Source organism: Acomys russatus, chromosome 13 (assembly GCF_903995435.1).
Source record: "Acomys russatus chromosome 13, mAcoRus1.1, whole genome shotgun sequence".
In the NCBI taxonomy this organism is placed as follows: Eukaryota; Metazoa; Chordata; class Mammalia; order Rodentia; family Muridae; genus Acomys; species Acomys russatus.
The window spans coordinates 65,256,940-65,274,984 of NC_067149.1; the positions used below are offsets into that span (position 1 = coordinate 65,256,940).

The 18,045-nt window shown below is 46.0% G+C and overlaps 1 protein-coding gene across 1 annotated transcript in view; it reads right to left on the reverse strand.

Moving 5' to 3' along the window:
• St8sia1 (ST8 alpha-N-acetyl-neuraminide alpha-2,8-sialyltransferase 1) overlaps nt 1–18,045 on the reverse strand; it is a 123,584-nt gene that overhangs the window by 22,260 nt on the left and 83,279 nt on the right. Inside the window, exon 4 of the mRNA XM_051155547.1 lies at nt 11,297–11,389. Coding sequence (XP_051011504.1) covers nt 11,297–11,389 — 93 coding nt within the window. The remainder of the gene's footprint in view (nt 1–11,296; nt 11,390–18,045) is intronic.

Sequence of the window (18,045 nt, forward strand, 5' to 3'; positions counted from 1 at the left end):
CTGTAAGTCAAAAGTATTTCAGAGTCATTTAAAAACACTGGATAATTTTCTTTCTTTCTTTCTTTCTTTCTTTCTTTCTTTCTTTCTTTCTTTCTTTCTTTAAGATTTGGAGTATTAGCCAGGCATGGTGGTGCACACCTTTAATCCCAGCATTTGGGAGACAGAGGCAGGCAGATCGCTGTGAGTTCAAGGCCAGCCTGGTCTACAAAGTGAGTCCAGGACAGCCAAGACTACACAGAGAAACTCTGTCTGGAAAACCCAAAAGATCTGGAGTGTTTAGCATATAGTAAATACATGGACTGGGTTTCCATATCCACAGGTATAGTAAATACATGGACTGGGTTTCCATATCCACAGGTGTAGTAAATCTATATAGTAAGTTCCCTTATCCATAGACGTAGTAAATATTATGGACTGAGCGCCCATATCCACAGGTATAGTAAATATATATAGTGAGTTCCCTTATCCATAGACGTAGTAAATATTATGGACCGAGCACCCATATCCACAGCAGAACTCCTACTTTACTGAAGTTCAGTTAATAAGATGTTGGGTTAGCCATTGGGCTATAGGTCCAGTTAATGTGATGAGGGCTCAGTCACTGGGACTCAGACTTTGTCAATGGGATGTGGGCTCAATCAGTGGGAAGAGAGACCAGTCTATAGGATCCAGGGTCAGTCAATAGGATACAGGTTTTAGACAGTGAGATATGGGTTAAGCCAATGGGATGTGACTCCTTTAATACCAAACTAATCTAAATGAGGGGAGAGATTGGAGGCTGGGGCACCTCAGTGTGGACAGTAGCTTCCTCATCCTGCAGACTAGTGACTGCTGCAGATAACACACAGCATGGCTTTCTGAGTTCTTTCCAATTCCCCACATCAGGATGATCCCCACCCCACCTCCCCACTCCCCCCACTCCCAGCCCCCACCCCCGACACACACAGCTCTGAAGAGCCTTTGCCTATAAGCCAACCTCACTGGGTTAGGCTGACACAAATCAAGGCAGAGTGTTTCTAACACCACTGAAGGAAGCACACAGTCCAGTGGTACCTTTTCCATCTGATCTTCTAAGCACTACACATTCCTAGGTTGTTCATTTATGACTGATTTTTGAGAGGTATTTCTATTCAAAGGCTGGGGGTGCTTTCCGAGTTCTCAGTGTGTGTTCATCGTCTTCTTCTTCGCCATGAAATGCTGCACTGACTTCCACTCCCATAGCGAGCAGCATGGGAGACAGTTGGAGCATCCATAGCTTTTCTCTTTATTTTTGCTACTGTGATAGTTAAAAATAGAGAACATGCTGTCTTGATGCCAAAGTCTTTAATTATTAATGCGGCTGAATACTGACTAATCTTAGGAGCCACCTGTTCGTCCAATCACCTCTCAAGGCTCCTGTACCTTTCATGACTGTGCACATGCTATAACTATAGAGAAGAGATAGCTGTCCTTTCCCCTGTTAGAGCTAAGGCAGCTATTATTTTCCAAATGGTTGTGATTTTCCCTCCTTTTCATGATTTTCTGATGTGGACAAATTTTAAAATTTGGAGTAAAAAATAAATCATTTTATTCCTGCCATCTCTACAAACAAAAAGTACTACTTTTGCGGGGAAAAAAAAATCACACATATGAATACTTTGTGGTTTTGTAGCTTGCTTCTTATCTCTGATGTGTTAACCCTTGACCTGGATTGAATCTCTGTCCCCCTCCACCCAAAGTTAACGAACATTCTGGACCTCAAGAGAAGAGCTTGGAAATGGGCTCATTATAGGTTGTCACACTTGGGTCAAAATGAGGCTATGGTTAGAGTGAGTCCTAGCCCGCGGCCCTTATAAGGGAGACTATGGAAGCAAACACAGGAAAGGGGGCCATGGAACCACAGAGGCAGGAACTGAGGGGCGGAGGGTTGACTTCTGCCTGAGCTCCAAACACCTCAAAGAGCACCCAGCCCTGCTGTAACCTGTCTCCAAAACCATGGACGCATGCACCTTGTCATGGAAGTATGTCACAGTATGTCACTCAGCATAGCCATTTCTCCACACGTCTTTATTTGCAAATGTTGTTTGCATTGAGTCACTGGTCTGATTCTGAGGCCTCTGGCTTCTCCTACACTATCAATACAGGATCTTCACTGAGACGCCTCTCAGATAGCCTGTTGTATCCCCTGTGTCATGGAGGCCCTGCAGCTTTGGTTCTGCAGGACTGACCCCTTCACATACTCCAGCAGTTCACAGATGGGGCGGATGCTGGGGTGGACGAAGCCAAAGTCCTGGATCTGGGCCTGGGTGGTCGCTGAGTTGTTCAGCCCGCTAGCTCTCCTGCACCCACACCACCAAGGCTAGCTCTCTAGCTTTGCCCAGGTGAGAGGCAGGGACAGCTCTTCTCACCCATGTCACCAGGGCCAGCTCTCCCACACTGCCCAGGTGGCGGGAGGGGATGGGGAAGCAGGGCCAGCTCTCTCACACCCACACCACCTGAACCAGCTCTACTGTGCTGCCCGAGGGAGGTGCAGGTCCCCTCTCCCAAAGGCTAAAGATGGCATCCCTCTATCTTCTGAAAGCTGAAATATGAAGGACTTTGCCTTTTGAACTGTACATGCTCTCTGCAGCATTCACTGTACATCTGAGGACTTATTTTTCTGCCCCCCATAACATTACTTTTATTAATTCTTTGAGAATATCATACATGTATACATTGTATTTTGATCATGTTCACACACCCCCACTTCTTCACCTAACTCCCCCAGAATCCAATCCCCCAATCCCCTTCCCAACTCCCAGCAGATTACTCTCTTATTTTTCTTTTGATAATTCCTGGGATCCAATTTGTGCTATTCGTATAAACGTGGATGTGGGACCATCTACTGGGGCATGGTGGACCTACCTGGGTCCACACTTCTAAAAAAAACCAACTCTTCCTTTGGAAGCATCCATCAGCTGCCAACAGCTCCTCAACTTCAAGTGTGGCCTCCGAGCCTCTTCCCCTTCTATGTTTTCAAGTTTTCTTCTACTACCTCTGGGAAAACCGTTTTTTATCTATGTCTGTTCCTATGGGTATTTAAGTCACTTTTTCTCGGGGATTTCAGTGGATGCTGATTATTTTCCTGTTTGTTTCTTTAACTAACTGACAAACAAAACAAACATTAAAGGAAAAAAACACCTTCTCATCTCCAAGCCACATTTCCTTCAGATTGGTGTGTCTGTTATTCTGGGGGGATGTAAACGCCAATCATTTAGATATTAGTCCTGAGCCTGCCTCATATCTAGCAAACATTCATCTCTAAGTTCTGCTCCACTGGGCAGGTTGTCCGATGACTCAGGATTCTAGTACAGAATTGACTTCTACATGCAGAGTGACAGAAAAATTGCACCTCCATCTCTTCAATTCTGAGAGTGCTTGTCATCTGCTCCCCACCTCGGATGGCCCTGGAGACTTTGTCCATCTCAGCCTTCAGAGGCTTTTCTCTCTTGTGCACTCGGGTCCACTGCAGGCCCTGTGCATTGGGCAGCAAGGTTGGAAAGTGGATCGAGACAAAAGAGATACAGCAAAGGTGTGCCCACGCAGCTAGGAAAGCAATGAGCTGGGCTCTGGGATTCTCTGTGTCTCTCTGGCCTAAAGAGAGTGGGGGTGAGTCACAACCACTTTCCATCTTCTCACAAGTCTCTGTCCTATTCTGGTTACATCAGCTTGATTTAGGATTGTGACTCCCAATCCAACCCAACTGTACCCCTGCCCCACCTCTTGCGGTTGGTGGACATTGCCCGCAGTCTGGAGCGTGGTGACTCTCTTGTCTCTATTTTCAGCTGTTGTGCAAGGTTTCTAGTCAGCTTGAAATAGCGCCCCTCCCCAGAACTACACATAAACATCCTGGTACCTGATTGCATTTCACTCTGTGTGGCACCCTCAGTGGGAAAACGACCCAACGCCATTGGAAGGCTAAGTCTTCTCAGTGGCGTGTGGAAACAGGCGTGTTACACAAAGGGTGTATGTGAGCTCAGCAGAAGCAGTGAGCACATTCATCAGACAGAACAATGACGCTGAAGTCCGGGACAAACAGGAGACAAATGGGATGGGATGGCGAGCTGCAATTCTTTGCGGAAGATATGGTGAGCCAGGGCAAACTATTGATTTTGGATTTTAATACAAATTTACACTGTGAAGGGAGATGGTAGAACTATTATTGGGGTTCTTGGCCAGAAGAAAGACTGAGGAAACAGTATGCCAGGACAGCTTGTGGATAATGCAGAACTCATAGTGATGGGGCTTTGTGGTTGCGTTTTCCTGGATGGTAACAAAGGACAAGAGTGAGGGAAGCACTCCTTACCCACAAAGCTCATGGAACATGGTTATAGCAGATTGGGCGGGAAGGACGGGCCAGAGGCTGAGGAGGACTGGATGTCACATACAAGAGCTCAGAGCAGCTGTGGCTGTCTGCACAACAGCTGCAGGAGGTCAAGTCAAAGTTCCATCACAAGTGGGGTAGGAGCTCCTGTGGCCACACCCCTAGCTGAGCAGCCATTGGTAGCTGTTGGTCACTGGGGGAGAGAGAGCAAGTCTTCTTTTAGGGTGTGGCCCATGCTCCAGTGGATAGCCCTATACCATGCGCATGCAGGTAGCACAGGTGTAGAGTGGGTCAGGGAGGGGTTGACGGGGTGTGGGGGATGGATATGATGGAAATATATCAGGTAAATGTATGAAATTCTCAAAGAATACATTTTTTAAAACTTAAAAAAAAAATGACTGAAGGCATCACAGAGCAGTGGAGGATTATGGGAGTGATGACTGATGCATTGTGGGGCACTGAATGTGGGGTGTCCATAGGACTTCTAAATGGATATAAACACACAAAAATATAAGCTCTCTGGAATGCTGAAGGCACTGGAGGTATGGGATAGAACTATACTACTGCTGTTATGGGCAAAGCTGAAGGCCCGGGGTGAATTCTCTGAGGGAAGACAGCCTGTCTTCGACTAAACCCACAACAGGAAGAAAGTTAGGGAAGGAAAGCTTGATTCTGTCTTGGCGTCTATGGGCACACAGTTCATCATGTTAAGGAAGAAACAGTAGTGGGACTGATCCCAGCTGTGGCAGCAGGAGGCAGCTTGCTCATATCTGGGTAGAGCCACAGCTGTCTTTCTCCTTCTTCCTTTCTTGTTTGGGACTCCAGCCCATGAGACGGTGCGGCCCACATACAGAGCTGGTCATCTTTCCTCAGTTTCTCCTGTCCAACCTCACGACACACCCAAAGGTGTGGCCCTCCCCAGTGCCAAGCACTGTTTGAGCCAATCAAGTTTATGTTCACCATTAATCTTGACAGAAGATAAGTAGAGTTATAGGGAGGAAGGGGGAGGGGGAGAGAGGGAGCAAGGAAGGAAGCCAGAGGGGCTCAGAAAGGATGCTGGAGAACATGGCCACAAAGGCAGCAGCTAAGGGGAGAAGGGCACCAAGGAAGCCAAGCGGAGACAAGCATGGTGGTCCTCTGCAAAAAGCTGACTTCAGGAACGCAACTGTAATAGACGTCATGAACTTGAACAGCTGCCGGGCTCCACCTTCCAAATCGTGGGGTCTCTACCACAGCACAAATGGTCTCTTCAGAAAATGTTGCCATCTGTAAGGATCTGTGTCATGAAGCCTGTGCTCCAGGGCTATTCAGTGCCACCAGGTACAGGTTATTACCCAACACAAGCCTTTTTATTTCACAGAATGTATGGCATGAGGTGTGATCCAAAGGGAGAAGGGAGGTGGAGGAAGATAGGCTTGCAAGAGACTCCGGTCTGAGGGCAGAAGCCAGAGTGTTGCTTCTGCCCTCTGTGGTGCATTGTAGCACAGAAGAGTCAGGTCTGTTTCCTGTTAGTTCCCTCCCGTTAGTTCTCTTAGCAGCGTCTGGCCTGGGAAGAGCTGCCTGTCTAAGTGCTGTGAGGCAAAGACCACTAAAGATTCCTTTCCAATCTTCCGCCTAAAATACTTTCCCAGCCCTCAGCCCCCTGCTGCCGGCCTCGAGAGAGTCAAGGGGTCTGTAATCCCTCCACATAAAGAATTACTCCATTTTATGAAAACACTAAGTTCTCTATTGGTAGCTCTGGTTACAAGGCAAAACACAGAGTGAAATAAAACACGTGTCTTCATTAACCACATAAGTGCATCCATAAAGACTGGCTGATCCGAGGACTTGTTATCATCTCGGGGAAAGGGACACCCAAAACACAGAGTGGGTGGGGCTGGTGTAAAGCAAAGAGAGCTCCCAGCTTTTCTCCTCTTTGCAACAATAATATGTTTTGTTTAAAAAATAAATAAATAAATAAAATGTTTTGTTTTAGGGCTTGTTGTTGGCTTCTTTGGAAGGGTTCACGGGGAGGACAGTATATAGCTCAGACTAAGATCAAACTTGGGGAAAAAAATCCAGTGTCATGGAATTACAGGAGTTCAGGGTTATGGCTGTACACCACTATAACCACCTAAATTTACAAACACGTCTTCAGCAAATATTAAGGCATCTTGGGCCACTGAGTCTCCGCATTATGTATGCCACACTTCCCAAGGACAGTGTGACACCTCCCAGGAATCACTAATGTCTCACTAATGGTTTGGGGTTGTTTGTTTGCTCAGTAACAAAGCCTTGGTACACCCCTGAACTCAACTCACACATACTCACACATGCACACAAGACCCAACATCCAGAAATGTGCTTTTAAGATAATAATTCTATAATCTGAATTTCAATGCTAACTGCATTACATGATAGCATGGTAATGCTTTCCCAGAAGCCCCCATGCCCCCCCCCCCAAGCTGGAAAGCCTGACTCCACATTCTAACCGTATCACCATCAGTGCTCCAGTAACATCTGCACTCAAGAGAGAGGCTTCTCTAAGTGATTTGAACAGATCTCTGCCCCTGAGTACCAGAAAGCTAGAAACAGAAAAATAAACAATCAACAGCCCACATGGGAAGAAAATGCTTGAAGAGAATCAGAAGGGACCTAGAGAGAAGACTCAGTGGATAAAGTATTCACCATACAAGCATGAGGACCTGAGTTTGGATCTCCAGAACCAACATTAAAGCCACTTGGTATGCCAGCCCACCTGCAGAGCCAGCCCACTTGCAGAGCCAGCCCACCTGCAGAGCCAGTACTCAAGAGGTGAGATGGAATTCTTAGTGTTAGTTGCTAGCTAGACTAGCACATACACACACGTGAAAAAATGGGAGCGTAAGAGTCTGATATGGTCAAGGACAGGTTAATTCTTCTACTTATGCTAATATACAGGATCCAATACTGTGTACTTTAAAATGCCAGATTATTAAAAGATGGGAATATGAACCACTGATCTGCATGTTGATTGGTTCTAACATATTTGGAAAAGTTGCCTGTTGAATTTTGCTACTACATTGGGATGGAACAGCTGCCAGGCAGATGTGTGGAGGAACACAAGAAACAGGAAGCCAGCAGACAGCAACAGGAAAGGCTAGGTATGCCTGTTCCGCTCTCTCTCCTCCAGCCCCTCCCCCAGCCAGCTCTAGTGCTCCCCTGTGAAGGCTAATCTTGGTTGTCAACCTGACTGGATGTGGAATTTCACCAGCTAAGTTGCACACAGGAAGCAGGAAGTGCAAACTGGAAGTGAAGCCTGCCCAGTGTCTCCTGTCCTCCAACCATTAGGCTCCACCTCCTAAAGGTTCCACAGCTTCTGCAAAACTGTTCCACTAACTTGTCACCAAGTGTTCAAACACCTGCACCTACGGAGAAGATTTTTTTTTTAATTCCAGCCACAGGAATCAACTGTAAGACAAGCCTCTGGGCGCATCCATGAGGAGGGACTCCCTAGGCCAGGTTAATTGTCACCGGAAGACCAACCCCAAGTGCAAGTGGCACCATCTGACATTGGCATAGGAGCTCCCAGGATCCACTGAGGATGGAGGCCAGTGGCTCTCCAGGATTCCTTCACTTCTTCAGCACCAGATCGGGACAACTGAGTCTTCCTGTCTCAGACACGGAGAAGCCACAGGTTCTCAGTAACTGCGCTACAGTGACTGTGAGTACATGGCAACACACAGGTGACAATCTACTGATGGCTCCTTCTCATTTCTATCTCTTCCATGAAACAGAAATGAATATTATTAGCTTCGAGGAGAGGAATGGGGAGGGAGCATTAGAGCCAAAGGTGAGGTCTAAGAAAGGAGACCAAGCCAACACAGGAAGTGCTATAAGACTACCTGTTGGTTCTTGGTGGCATGTGGAAGAGCTCCACAGCTGCTCTCTCTTTTCAGATTGTCAGGCTAAGCTAAGAAAGCGAAGAAGAGCAGAAATTATTCTATAATGGGGACCAAGCCAAGAATGATGCTCACAAGCTCCATGTGGTCGCTACTAGGGAAAGCAGGGGTCACCTGCAGTGGAATGGAGAGAGGTGGGAACTGGCTTGACATAAACACAGACTCCACCTCCGGTGCGGAAAAGTCATTTCCAGACTTCAGAAGAAAGCTTTGCAGTCAAAACATAAAAATATATCGATGTGAAAAGAGGAGGAACAAAGTGAACAGAGATCCTGATGGAGAGTCATCACACTTTAAGTGTGACAGAAGCAATCCCTGTTTATCCAGGTGGCACATGGAAGCTAACTCTGGAAGCAATTATTTGGTGGTGGAATTAGAATTAGAAATAGGAGGTCATGTCAATTGTGCTTTAGTAAGGGGCTTCCCACAGTAGCCTGTGGAGGCCTGCGCTCTCTTCCCTGCTGGCTCATTCACGGGAAGGTGGTCATGGTGCAGCTTGATTGGCGTTTGCTGCCCTCTCACTTTTGGCTTGTTAATGTTAATCAAATGTGTATGCTCCACCCTTCCCTATACTCTCTTACTGTTTATATGCATTACTTTTCTATTAGTGGGACAAGTCACGACCATACAACTTATAGAAGAAAGTTTATTGGCGTTCCAGAGGAGAAAGAGTCTGCAGGGGCAGAGTGGAGGCATGGCCATTGGAGCTGGAAGCTGACAGCTCACATCTTGAACCACAAGAAGGCAGCAGAAAGAGAATTTGAAATGACGTTAATCTTCAAACTATCAAAGCCCTTCTCCGGTGCTTTATGTCCTCCAAGCTGGTGACACCTCCTAAGCTTCTCCAAACAGTGCTGCCAATTAAGGACCAAATATTCAAATGCCTGAGACCATCGGGCATCTCATTCAAATGATCACTGTTGGAACTATCAAAACATGGGTTGAAAGTCCCAACCCAATCTTTCCTTTTACACAGGGCTGTGATTTGAATATGATCTGTCTCCCCACAGGCTCCTGTGTTCTAACACTTGGTCCTCAAACAATTCGTGTCTATTGTATGGTCCCTTAGCTGATGATTTGAGGATGTTGTGACATCTTTAGGAAGTCTCACTAGGGAAGTAGGTTTGGGACAGGCTTTGAGATATATAAGGCCCCACTTCCAGCCCTCGCTCTCTGTTTCCTGATTAACTCGTTGCTTCAGCTCCAGCTGTGGGCCCTGTTACCTTTTCCTGCTGCCATGATACCATGACGCCATCATACCACATAGTTTTGCTTATAATTTAGGCTTGCTTTGGTGGTGGTACCAGGGATTGAACCTGGGGCCTTGTATGTGGTAGGCAAGCACTCTACCACTGAGCTATATACCCAGCTCCTGACATCTGTGCTATTCACCACTCTGGAACACTGCCTCCCTCATAAGAACTATGCACCCATTGCCCCTAGATGTATTTCTCTCAGCTCTACTAGGCTCGATTCTAATTTGACTTACGTCTTGCTTTCTAATTCCCTGCTATGCCACAGACAGCAGACTGAATCCTTGGTGCTAACAGTACAACATTGCCTTGAGTTTGGAGACAAGAGGAAAAGAAGACATCAGCAGCAGAAGGGACAGGCGCGCCAGGGACACCATCTAAGACTCAGGTCATAAACTTTAGAGAGAAACTGCTTTGATCATTTTAGGGCCACATTTCTTTCCTTAAAAGTCAGAGTATATTTTTTGAAAAGTGTGCACATAAAATGTTTGCTAAGACTCGGTGAAATGGCTCCTTTGAAAGGGTTTGCTCTCAAGTGTAAGGATCTGTTTGTGTCCTCAGCACCACATAAAAGCCAGGTACAGTAGTGGGGATCTGTAACCCCGACCCTCTGTAGACAGGTATGGCGATCCTGTGGCCTTGTTGGTCTGCCTTGTCAAGCCAGCTAATCAGCAAGCTCTAAATTTAATTAGAGACCCTGTTTCAGAAAACAAGACGGGAAATTAATTGAGGAATACACCCAATGCCAGCCTCTAGCCTCCATGTGTGTTCATAGATGGACAGATGCGTGCACACACACACACACACACACACACACACACACACACACACACACACACACACACACACACACACGGTAGAGGAGAAACAAATAAAATAAAATATTTATTAGTGATTGAAGTCTGATGTTGTAAAAACCCTCCAGGCCACAAAAGGACACGTGTTACGGCTTCTGAGGAGACCTCTCCTGGGTGGGGATGAGGCAAGAATATCTCTAGAAGAAACCGAGACAAATTGTACTTTATCTTATTCAGGGGACGGGCTCTTGGCAAGTCCTCATACCTTATTTTTATGTTGACTAGTTAGATATCAGGAGGATGATTCTATCCAGTGTCACAGTAACATTTACTTGAACCTAAAACGCAGTCTTTGTGACAGACTCGTGGGTGTGGCCTGTACTCTCTCTTTCCCTCCAAACAGTCTTAGCTTACCAGTGCCCTTTACCAACTAGAGACTGACTCCCAGTGCTTCCGTCATGGCTGCTAGTTTTCTGAAATTGTTACTATTAAGAATTTTCCATCCGCCCCCACCCCCAAGGTCTGATACAGCACCCTCAGTCTATTATAAACACACATTCTTGTGCACTCTGGAAACACTACTGGCTCAATGTGTGCATGTGGCAAATTGGTCATTCCTTTGTTTTTGTTTCAATAAGTCAGTTCACAGTTGCTGATCAGAAAGTCGGACGGGAGCCAGCACGCTGCATAGGAGTAGTAATGAGTGGGCAGGATGCTATGCTGTGCAGAGCAAAACAATCAATCCCCCTGTCATTTACACTGTCGCTAGAGGAGGAAACCAAACCCCAGAGGAAGCATGAAACACCATGGACTCCCAAAATACTGCCTCGTTTATTTACGATTCCCTCCTCCATCCTTCCTGCCTGTCCAGATGGCGTCCCTCTTTGTTTGCGAGGCTGAATTATGCTCGCTCCCTTTAAGATGCTAATGATTTCACAAACCTTCCTCTTTAGTCCCCCACAAAGAGAAACCATGAAGTCTTACCTCTGGCGAATTATACTGGGATTAGCTGTCACCAACTGAGTTTTGGAGCCGACGTCCCTGATGTACTCACTTGACAAGGGAGGAAGATTGCATCTAGAAACGCAAGAAGCGGCATTTCAGAATGACTCATGTACTTTTAAATCAAGGACACAAATAGGAAGGCTAATTCTGGCTCAATTCACAAATAGCTGTTTTCAGCCCCTTTCCCTGTTCATAGACGTTAGATGACTAATTAACCATTAGTATCATCAAATGCTGGTGGGGTAGGGTTTGTTGGCTGGCTGGATTTGTTGGATTGGTTTGGTTTGATCAGTTTGAGGTGTGTGTGTGTGTGTGTGTGTGTGTGTGTGTGTGTGTGTGTGTGTGTGTGTTTTCAGTGACAGAAGTAGATGACCTACCAAAGAGAAGAGATGGTATCTACAACGGACCTGCTATCCCATACTTGGGAGGTAGAGACAGGAGGCCTCAGGGTTCAAAGCCAGCCTTCATCATGCAGTGAATTTGAAGTCAGCCTAGTCTATATGAAACCTTGTGTCAAAAACAAAAACAAAAATAAAGCAAACAAACAAATAGGGGCTTGAGAGATGGCCCAGCTGTTAGGAGTATTTAGTGTTCTTGGAGAAGGCCAGGACCTAGTGCCCAATTCCAGGGGATCCAATGCTCTCTTCCTGGTTTTGCTGGTACCTTCTGTTTTTTGCTGGTACCTACACACGTGTGTTTCATATAAACTCACACAGGCATACACAATTTCACATAAAATAAAATAAAATAAGTAAATCTTTATAAGTAATGAAAAAAGAAACACCCTTTGAAGTGGCAGACCAGCGTATTGTTTTTCTTTTTTCTTTTTATACTTTTATTGAATGTCTATGATTTACACGTCATGCACCAAAATCCCCCTCCTCCCCATAAAATAAAACAAACAGACAAGCAAAAAGTCTTGTCATAGAAGCTTTTAAACGTGAAATGAGAGATGGGAACACAGATGTCCCCACCCACGTTCTCTATCTGCATATAAACACTGGTGGATTATGCTACTTACCCATGTTTTTCTTTACTTTCCGAAAATGTACATTATAGCAGCCCTTTCTGGTCACGCATTATTCAGTTAACCTAATTCATGAATGATTTTTGTGTACACAGCCAAGTTATAAGTTGATTAAGGTGATGACACAGGACATCATCACCCAACAAACTGTGGTGTTGTGTACTGTTCCTGCACTGTCAAGGGTCAAAAGTAAAAGTGCTGTGTGTGTGTGTGTGTGTGTGTATGTGTGTGTGTGTGTGTGTATGTGTGTGTGTGTGTGCATATGTTCACAAGTGCACACACAAGCAGGGCCGGAAGTCAACATTAACTATCTTCCTCAATCACTTTCCACCTTATTTTTTGAGACAAGGGCTTTTGGTGAGTCTAAGGCCCACTGATTTAACTGAACTAGCTAGAAAGTGAGCTCTAAGCATCCTCGTGTCTCTGTTTCCACTGCACTGGGATTATAAACTCATGCCACCATGCCTGGCTTTTGCTTGAGCACGGGAGATGGGGTGGAACTCAGACACATGGGCTTATATGGCTAACACTTAACCAACGGAGCCGTCTTCCCAGCCTGGAAATGATGTGTTCCCCATGAAAGAAAGCAGCTGCCCTGCTCATCCCCCAAACTCCATCCATACTCTAGTTGTTCCCCCTTGGTAATGATGCCTTACGAATGGATACAGTAGGAAACATGGCTGTCTCACATCCACAGCCCTGGCTTTCTGCCTGTGGGCATCAGGAGGTTCATGCGTTTCCCTGGCTGTAGTTCCTCCATGTCCTGAAACTAGGATAATGACTTTGCCTTCCTTCCTGGGCCATTGTAAAGACAAAGAGACCTCCACTAAAAGTCTCTATTTTGATGCTGGAAGGAAGGAGGGAGGGAAGGAAGGAAGGAAGGAAGGAAGGAAGGAAGGAAGAAAGAAAGGAAGGAAAAAGATAGACAGAAATAACTCAAAACTAACATGTCGGAAATCTGCCTTTGTATGTATGCTATAAGTTCTCTCCTTTCCAGCCACACGTCTGACTTGATTCCTGACACACCAAGCCATGTTTAGCATGCTTCATTTATGATAGAAAAAGATGTTTTTACAAATATTGTGGTCTCTGTGAACTGCTCTATTTTCCTGACCTATGTGCCCTGAGAGATGGAATTGCTCACACACCTGTCAGCTCATCTGCTTCATGCCTAGCTTGTCGCTCTTTGGAGCCCTGTGACTCCCACCACACGAGACCCCTGGGGGCAGGAATGTCTCCATGTTGACTTAAAATCTTCCTTTCATCTGCTTGTGGGTAATATAAAAACTTGATTTTTCTGGAAACCACACACAGGTCAGCCAGCCAGCATGAGTTGGTGAAAGTTCATTGAGAGCAAACAGTGGGCACTGTGGAAAGCGGGGGAGGAGCTGGCCACAAAGCCCGCTCTTGAGGCATCTACAAGCTCTTGGTGACATCATACGCCATGTGGCTCCCTAAGGAGTCTTGTGGAAGCATCGCAGACATCAGTATTCGGCCTGTCAGACCACAGTATGCATCGGATTGTGACTGTTTGATTTAAGTGATCTTTGCAAACACAAGATGGCTTCCTAAATAAAACAACAAGCCAAAATTTGGATGCGCCTCTTACGGAAGCTTTGATCTTGACTACCCTTGTTAACATCTAAGAGTCAACTATAGGTTCCAAGCTTTGCTAAGGAGTCCTCGGAGCCTGCTTTGTCAATAGCAAATTAGTTTTCATGTATAAATATTTTGTTTTCTTCTGTGTTCATATGCCTGGATTCATTTATTTCTTCTACCACAGAGTAAAACATTATGTCAACAAATAAGCCCAAAACCAAAACAACAATAAAATTTGAAGAGCCATTTGTTTTCCTGTAATGAGGGGAGGGTTGCTTATAGCAAAAGAGGTTTTACATGTGGCTCTCTGAAAACCGATGACAGTGCACATTGGTGAAATGTCTGCCTTCTGTTCTGGGCAAATCATCTCTTCCAGCTCAAACAACGGGGCATGTTCTGTATCTCTTTTCTTAGGAAAGGCACACTATGATTTTAGCTCCTCAGTTTCTAAATTGATAATTACATGGATTTACATAAAAGGCCCATCCAATACAGCCAAGCTGTTTCTAATAAGGCATAATTGTATAAAGTGTCTCAAACGTCCCATTATTGCGTGTTGGCACAATTGAGAGATGTTACTGCCTCCGTATTGGTAAAACTTACGATCCTGAAAGACACAGAAGAATGAGAAATTCTGTGAATTGGTGAGTAGGATGGACCAGGGGTGGGCATGCTGGATATGAGAGTGTGCATATGTGTGTGTGTGTGTGTGTGTGTGTGTGTGTGTCTGTCTGTCTGTCTGTCTGTGTATGTGTATCTGTGTCTTGTGTATGTGTCAGTGTCTGTGTGTGTGTTTATGTGTATGTGTCAGTGTCTGTGTGTGTATATGTTTGTGTGAGTATGTGTGTGTCTGTGTGTGTGCATGTATATGTGTGTATGTGTATCTCTGTGAGTGTTTGTGTATCTGTGTGAGTGTCTGTATATGTGTCTGTGTGTGTGTATTTATGAATATGTGTGAGTGTGTGTGTGTGTGTATGTGTGTGTGTGTGTGTGTGTATGCAGAACAGTCTTCTGCACCAGACTGTGACTGTGAGCCATGCAGCCTGTCCTTGATATAAATCATTATTACTTCTGCCTTGTAACTGTTCTAGGGAAATTGGATTCAAGAGTTTGTTGCTGTGTGACAGGGTCTCCTATAGGCCAGGATTGCCTCAGACTCATGATGTAGCCAGAGTGACCCTAAACTTCAGATTCACCTCCCAAGTTCTGGGACTACAAGTTGTTCTATCATCCTCGGGCTTACACAAATACTCTGCCCACTGAGCTACACGGCCAGCCCCAGAGGATGAGTTAGTTTTAAAGTGTTGCTTTAAAGAATAAGTGTACATTGTGAAAAATAGGATCTTGGCTTTTAGGATTTTGAAGTGTAAGTTTATATAACATCTATGCAAAAACCATTTTGGGATGGCTGAAGGGCAGGCCTGGAAGACATCCTCATCTGTAATCTCACTACACTGTGTAGGCTTATGTGTTCTGACGCCCCATTTGCTCAGGAAATGTTTCATTTTGAAAATCTAATAGTGTATGTTTTTCTAGTCATTCCCCAACCTGTATGCTAAACACCTATTCATAAACACTATTCATAAACACTATTCATAAACAGATCTGTTAGTTGCCAAGCCATACTTTAAAAAAATAAGTTATCAATTATTACTCCTGGGCTAGCGTGATGGCTCCATAGCCAGAGATACTTGTCACATAAGCCTGGAACACATGTAAAGGTGGAAGGAGGGGCCTGACTTCATAAAGGGGTCTTCTGACCACCAACATTGACACACACATGTACAACAGTAACAACCAAAACATTAGTACTCCCACTTACAAGCCATAACTAAGACTTTTTACTATTTCAAATATGTTATGAAAACAGCAGTGTTCTGGGAATCAAAGGGTCATGGAGTGGACACACAGCTGTGAATACAGTGGTGTCTTCTCCGAGTTCTTGTCCACTTCTACCCCTCCCTCGTCCTGTGAGCGTTACACTGAAGGCTGCGCAGTGAAGCCTAGCCCCAGGCACTCAACAGCTCTGAGCTTGTACGGTAGCAACAGCAGACTGTACAAAAGGCCGGTATAGTTGTGTCCCTTTGGGATAATGGAGAGCCACAAGACAATTCCTTAGGGTACCTAGGCTTGCTCTCCTACATCTTAGGTTGAAATAGTCTTCTTGTTAATGGTAATCACACATATATTCATACACACACAGACACACACTCATACACATATATACAATTACATATGCGCAGACTGACAAACACACATACACAAGCATATATATGTATATATGCACGCATACATACACATATACACAGACACACACACACATGTTCACACACCCATGTGCACACACACAGACACACACACATGTTCACACACCCGTGTACACAGACACACACACATGTTCACACACCCGTGTACACAGACACACACACATGTTCACACACCCATGTGCACAGACACACACACATGTTCACACACCCGTGTGCACACACACAGACACACACACATGTTCACACACCCGTGTACACACACACACACCCCTAACATCAGGAGCAGTAGAACCTGTACCTTGGGGTACAGGTTAACTGAGAGCAGGAGGGGAGACTGGCATCTTGTACCTGCACTTTGGATGCTAGAGCAGAAGGAAGTCACTGTTCTTAGCCCTTCATTCTAGGCAAATAAAACCTGGCAGGGTTGGCCTCCCAGCCTGGATGAGGGCTGTTACCCACCAGCAAGTATGCACCCTCCCAGGTGAACAGCTTGACTGTTTAAGGGAAGATTCAGCAGGATAAACCAGCTTGTCAGACAGGACGGGAACTAAGACAGCGGTTGGTCAGTGATGGGCAGAACCATCACTGGTTATGCATGGTCTGCTGGAGCTGCCGCACCAGGCTCCAGCCTTAAAACCTCTTCCAAGGCTTCTTTGCTTCATATTTGGAGAAAGCATCCCAACTGTGCTTCAGAACAAGTTGCAGGCTTGAGAGGATGCAACTGGAACACTGACACAGTGTCTATAGACTATAGATAAAAATCAGGGTTGCCTGAGGGATGTCTCCTCTCTGCTCCAACACCCTAGGCAAAGGTAAAACCATACTATGTAGGGCACCAACCTAGTTCATCACAAGGGCATGACCTCCCTAGTCTGTGCTTGCTCTTAGCACTTTGGCCTCGTGTACTACACAAGGATTGGAGTGGTGCCTGACATAGGCCATGGTCCCCTGTCACCCTCATCTGCCTCCTGTGACATTTTATCCACTCCTGTGACTCAAACGATTTCCCCTACATCTTCTTCCCTGTTTCGTGACACCCAAGCAGCAGTCACTGGAGCTGTCTTCACAGTGGCTCCATGAACCTCTCACCACTTTAGCATGTGTTTGTGTTAAACCCGGTCCATCAGCTAGGAAGGGGGGGGGGGCCGGGGGGTTTGGCACCAGTGCATCTCCTCATCGAGGGCTACACTGCCTTAAAGGGAAAGCTCTCCCCACTCCTTCTCTCTATTGCTTGTGCACATTGTGAAGATTAAAAGAAAATCATCAACAGCAAAGAGGAGAAGACAATCCTACTGTAGGAAAATTGTATTGAAGTATGCTCGAAGGCAGGGCGCTCCCTCTCCCTCACCTGCAGCCCACACCCTTACCACACTCAACACCCCACACCCCACACCCTTACCACACTCTACACCCCACACCCCACACCCTTACCACACTCAACACCCCACACCCCACACCCTTACCACACTCTACACCCCACACCCCACACCCTTACCACACTCTACACCCCACACCCCACACCCTTACCACACTCAACACCCCACACCCCACACCCTTACCACACTCTACACCCCACACCCCACACCCTTACCACACTCTACACCCCACACCCCACACCCCACACCTTACCACACTCAACACCCCACACCCCACACCCTTACCACACTCTACACCCCACACCCCACACCCTTACCACACTCTACACCCCACACCCCACACCCTTACCACACTCAACACCCCACACCCCACACCCTTACTACACTCTACACCCATGCCCCTCATCCCCACTACTATAAGTTTCACCAAGTGAGAACATGTCTTGATGGCAAAGCAAC